Source organism: Talpa europaea (genome assembly GCF_964194135.1).
Source record: "Talpa europaea genome assembly, chromosome: 4".
NCBI classification, from domain to species: Eukaryota; Metazoa; Chordata; class Mammalia; order Eulipotyphla; family Talpidae; genus Talpa; species Talpa europaea.
The window spans coordinates 33,334,169-33,340,168 of record NC_140070.1 but is presented as its reverse complement, the minus strand read 5'-3'; the positions used below and the strand labels follow the sequence as shown (position 1 = coordinate 33,340,168).

Sequence of the window (6,000 nt, the reverse complement as noted above, 5' to 3'; positions counted from 1 at the left end):
AAGAAATGCAGTAAAACCAGGGAATTTAGAATAACATTTCCACTTCTGTCATTGAATAAATTTTTTTTGTCATCTGTGAGGTTAATATACTTGATATGGATTGTTATTTTGATTCTCAAATTGACTCTTGGTTTAAGTTTTCTCATTGTGTATTTCAATGTAATTCTGAATTTTGATCTTAGTTATTATTAATGTAGTTTCTGGTTGAACATGTGGTAATCTAATTTCTATGAATGCTGACTAATTAGTTGCCAATAATATTTAATACTTTTCATCTTGCGGAGATTAATAATCATCATACACTAGAATCTTGTCTATCTCATTTATAACATGAATAAATTAATATTCTATCTTCAGAAGAATGCAAAAAACCCACAATTAAGATATACATTATTTTGAAATTAGATTCTATGAATAATAGAATCTATGGATCTATCTATGGATAATGAATATTAGATAAGTTAATTTAATAGTAGAATTTCTATTTTGAATCATGTTAAAGCATGGCATCCTTTTACAATAGCATTATTTTAAATAAATTATAAACTTTAAGGTACGAAATATTTAATAGAGCTAATTAGATATCCTTTTGATTCATGGTATAATAAAGCAGGAACAATTATAATATCTTCAGTCAATTGAGCTGTCATAAACCACTTGAGAATTTTATGAGCACTTTACATTTAAAATCTGAATTTTCAAAGCTTGTTATTAATATAATTTAGAATGTTTACATTTACTAAGGTGTGCTGGATCATGTCTCTTGATACTAACATTTTCAAAGAAATTGGGCTGGAGAAAGGAAGAAAAAAATTTCTTAGATAAGTATAAAAAAGTTTGTGTGGTGTCTGTAAGTTATCACCCCAGCTTTGTTAAAAATTGAATTTTTACTATGGAAGAAATGGCATGAATGGTAAAATTTTAAACACTTAAAATTTTTTCATGATCTTTCATAATAAAGTTTAATAATAGGTTTATTAACTGAATTTCATTAGTTTTTCAAAAAAATTTTGGTTTGTGTATATATACATATACAAATATAACATTTACAATTAATAAAATACTTGAAATTCTGTTTTGTGTCATCCAGTAAATTCCTACGTACTCAATTATTTACTACCTTATTAATTAAGCATTATACTTTTAGATGACATATTAATCAAACTTTCATATGTGCCATTGAAGTTTTCAAACTTCTGAATTGTGCACAATGATCTTTGTTATGGTTTTGAAAACAGTTTTGAACAAAAGTGATATTTTAGTTCTCTGAAGATAATACATTATTTTAACAACCAGGCGCCAACAATTGCCAACAATTCCAAATGAAGATTTTTCATTTCAGTATATATCTCTGAGTGAATTCATATAGGTCTAAAATATTTGTCTTTCATTCATGTATTCTCAATTTTTGCAATTATAATTCATTTCACTGAAATTTTATAGTTGGTAAGTATAGCTATGTAACCAATGATTTTCTCAGAATAAGGTGATTTCTTGAATTTTTAGAAAATTTATATATAATTTCTCATACTTTATGGTTTTCATTCAGATTTGTCCTCTATTTATTTTGGATTGCTATTAAAAATTATAGAATTCTTGGGCATAGATGTCACTTCAAAATGTGAAAATACAAAAGGTTTCCCTCTTAATGATGTTTTAATAATCAAAGATAAATTACATGTAACTTTGTTGTCACTGTTTGACTATGTCCACATGTCCCTATGTTTAGGATATTGCATTTTCCCTTTCAATCAAGCAGATACCTGGATCTCTAACCATATAATTAAGCACAATCCAGGTTTTCTAAGCACAGATCAGAATTTGTTAAATTCTGTAAATGTGTACTGGAACTGCCATACTGCAGTTAGTACTGTTCGGTACTGTGACATATGTTCTATATGGGACATGCCTCCCATATATGCCGCTGTATGGGACATGTTATGGAGAGAACCATATATACAAGTAAGAATAATACAGATTCACTCCATTAAAGATATAAACAGGGAGAGTTCAGGAGAGGAAAATAAGAAGTAAATGAACAAGAAATTCAGTCAAAATACTTAACCACCAATTGATAAGTAGGTAACTATAGTTGTTCTTCTCGTGCACTGAAACAAGATGAAATCAATTTTGGCTGAAGTACTGCCTTACAAAAAAAATAAAGTTCTAATTCCTTCAGCCTTTTTCCTCCATGTCTATGATTCGAATCCACTCGGAAAATAGTCTTGATATTCCTGAAGCTCACACTTTCTCAAGTAAATCTGCTGAATTACATGATTTTCTTCTGGGCTCCTTGGCTTCTGTCTACATTAGAGCCTCATTTGGCCCTTACTATCTATTTATCTTAGAACCCAAAACAGATGCAACAGCTAGGGGCCAAAAACATACAGCAGGCAAGGAAAGCTGCACAGAATCACATTGCTCTACCCACAGGCCAGCGCACAGTGGGCACTGCAGGCTTGGGATAGGGGCTGGGGGAAGTACTGCCTTACAGTAGAGTTAGTCTAGGATTGGTTATTGCTATTGAAATAAGAGGTTGGTGCCTATATTTGTTGTCTTTTGTATTTTGTTGTCTTGACTTTTGCTCATACTATGTAATTTCAGATCGCCCTATTGAAATCCTGTCAATTTAGATGTGGTGGTTCCCCAAGACAACTTTTATGCCTTCCCAAGAGGCCTTTTAGTCTATTTTTTCTGTTAATTAGTATGAGAGATTAATTCATCTTTGGAATTTGGAAACAGTTAAAAGTGCCTGTAGAGGGAGTTGGGGAGTGAGGTTGGAAGGAAGGAGGCATGTAGTGCCAGGCAATAAAGGCAGTGCGTTCATTCAAGAAAGTCGGAGTGGCCAAAAAATTTGGGAGGAAGTAGGCAATAGTCTGGCTCCAAATTTAGAAATTTTTAAATACTGTGCTGAGAAATCTGGAACATACAAACTACATAGACACTATAATCTTGTCCGTCTCTTAATATGAATGGACGAATGTTCACTGTACTGAGAAGTTATTGTACAAGAGATTGGCTTAACAGGATTTAGCCAAATGTATGTGGAGAACCAGATTGAATGGAGGACAAAAGTGTACACAGCCTGGTTACAAAGTGCGTTGTAGTGGGAACCGGGAAAACAACAACATAGACTTTGTCCAAATATACCAAAACCTACTTCTCCCTTTCTTGAAATCTTTATCGCACATCTGGCTATCTGTCTAGACTTTTCTTTTCTCTTTTTCTTTTTTCAATTTTAGACACCCAACTTTAGCAAATACAAATATGTATATTTAAGTGTGTACATAGTTTTTACTCCAGAAAGTATTATTACACGTTCGCCTTGTAAAGTACAGGGAAGTGTCCTTTGAAGTTCACCATCACGAAGCCGAAGGCTTGTGGGGCACAAAAACCGCTACGGAGGGGTCTGGAAGGTTGGGTAACTCCACAGGAACTGCGGGCGGCAGGGAGTGTGCAGGTTTCAGCCTGGGGCTTGCACCTTTCAAGCCCAGACGTAACTGCAGGCAACCAGGCCTCACGCTGCCTGCACCGGCGCACGCCCAGGTCCCGCGGCCTGGCGAGAGCCCCGCCCTCCAGCGCGCGGGAGGCGCCCCCGGAGTCCGGCCCGCTTCGCCTGACGGCTGGGAGGGCACGGCGGCTCGAACCCGCCCAACGGCTCTCGCCTCTCTACCGGCTTGGAGCCGGGAAGCCACACCATGTTCCCCTTCTTAATGCTGCTTGCGGGGCTCGGTGGCTCGCTAACGTCAAGACTTGGTAAGCCGGTGGAGACGCTGTGACTCCCCTCTGGGGCGGACGAAGGGCTTTCCTTTTATTTTTTTTCTTTCAAGGCCTACCTGCTTCTGTCAAATGGTAGCTCAACTCAGTGAAAAACCTGGTGCCGTCCGTGCTGTTTGGTGCCTTTTGCCCTTTCTGCCCGAGCTGAGACCGAGCTGTGTTTGGACGCTCCGCTGGGACAGAGGAGTGGCTGCAGAGAGGAAGCGAGCCCGAGGGCTGAGCTCTTACTCTGACGTCTGGGTTTGGGGCAGCGTTTCTTGTACTTAAAACTCCCTCGAAATTTCTTGCACGCGACACCCCAGAAACTTCTTGAATTCCACTCAATTTCCCCAAATCTGACTTTCCTTAGATATCATTTGCTCCAGCATAACTTGTTCTGCATACAGTAATAACTTGATTGGCAATACAATGCAATATGCTGACACTGACAGAAAAGCAGTATAGAAATGCAGTATAGAAAAAACAGTAAAAAGAGTCCGTAAAAATTTAAAGGTATCAGCGGAAGTTTAGAAGCAAGTAACATTTTGAGTTCTGTTATTTTTCTTATACAAGGTTCTGAATCTTGGCCATTCTAAGTGCAGGGACTCTCTCCTGCCCCCTTCTGCATTGTATTCCATTATTTGGAGATACCACTGTGTACTCAGACGCATCTCTTATTAATGGCCTTTGGATTGCTTTGGATCCTACTGCTGTTTTAGTGAATTGCTTACACTCGAACAGCCTTCATACCCTAGGCTGGGTAGCTTAAACAACTGAAATTTGTTTTCTCAGTTCTGGAGTCAGGAAGTGGAAGATTAGGGTGTCATCCTGGTGGGGTTCTGGTTAGAGCTCTCCTCCTGGTTAGGAAGCTATTGCATTCTTGTTGTGTACTCACATGGAACTCTGCGGTGTATTTTGCGAATGGGGAAGTCACCGAAACACTCTGGTGTCTCTTATAAGGACACTAATCCCATCTTGAGAACTCCACTTTTATGACCCCATCCACCCTAATTATCTCTGTCAGCTGAATCCCTGCTGTGTAACCATTTAAAGATAATTATTAGATATGCCTTTTGCAAATATTTTCTCACTGTAGTTTGTCTTTTCATTCTCTTGATGTATTTTTCAGAGCAGACATTTTAAATTTTATTGAAATTCAGCTTACCAGTAATTATTTTTATGCATTCTACCTTTGGCACTGTATTTAAAAAGTCATTGCCATGCCTAAGATCTTCTGAGCTTATTGTTATGTTATGATCTAGGAGATTTATAATTTTGTATTTTACATTGAGATCTATGAGCCATTTTGTTATTTTTTGTGAAGTCTATAAAGTTTGCGTCTAGATTCATTTTTTTAAAATGTGGATACCCAGATCTAGCACCATTTGCTCTATTGTGTTGACTTTGCTCCTTTGTTAAAGACCAGCTGTCTATATTTATGTGTATCTTCACCTGGGCTCTCTGGTTTGTTGCATTCACTTATTTGTTGATTCTTTCCTCAATACCTGAGTGTCTTGGTTACTACAGCATTTATACCAAGTCCTTAATTTGGATAATGGCAGTTCTTTCTACTTCAATATTGAGTTTGCTATTTTGGGTCTTTTGCTTCTCAAACTTTGTAATAAATGTGTTGATATCTACAAAAGAACTTGGAAAGATTTTGACTAGGATTGCACTAAATCTATAGGACAGTTTGGGGAGAACTGAAATTTTGACAATATTGACTTCCTTTCCATGACACAGATTATGCCTCCAAATTGATTTAGTTTTTCTTTGCTATTTTACATCAGAATTTTGTAGTTTTTCCACATAGATCTTATCCATATTTTATTAGATTTATATCTAAGTACTATATTTTTGGGGGCTAATGTAAAACACATTATGCTTTAAATTTCAAACTCCATTAATTTATTATTGTTACATAGGAAAATGATTCACTTTTACATGTGTTAACCTTATAGTCAGCAAACTTGCTATCTTTTAAGTGTACAGTTCAGTAGTGTTAATTATATTCACATTATTGTGTCATTTATTTCTAGAAGCCTATTCATTTTGCAAAACCGATACCTTAAGTCCATTATACAGAAAATTAAAAATTGTAGTAAAATATCAATGACATAAAATTTACCATTTTAACCATTTTCACTGATCCTTCCTGTTTATTCCTTTATAAATTGAAATCAATTGAGGGAACTATATTCAGTGTTCTCTTTATTTTTATGGATTAACTTTTTTCATCTTTAC

General features: G+C 36.0%; 1 protein-coding gene across 1 annotated transcript in view; it reads left to right on the top strand.

The window, feature by feature from the left end:
• Positions 1 to 3,698: 3,698 nt before the first annotated feature.
• The window catches only part of LOC311170200 (disintegrin and metalloproteinase domain-containing protein 32-like), a gene marked incomplete at both ends in the record, with an annotated part of 119,772 nt that continues 117,470 nt past the window's right edge, over positions 3,699 to 6,000 (top strand). Inside the window, one exon of the mRNA XM_084232594.1 lies at positions 3,699 to 3,756. Coding sequence (XP_084088720.1) covers positions 3,699 to 3,756 — 58 coding nt within the window. The remainder of the gene's footprint in view (positions 3,757 to 6,000) is intronic.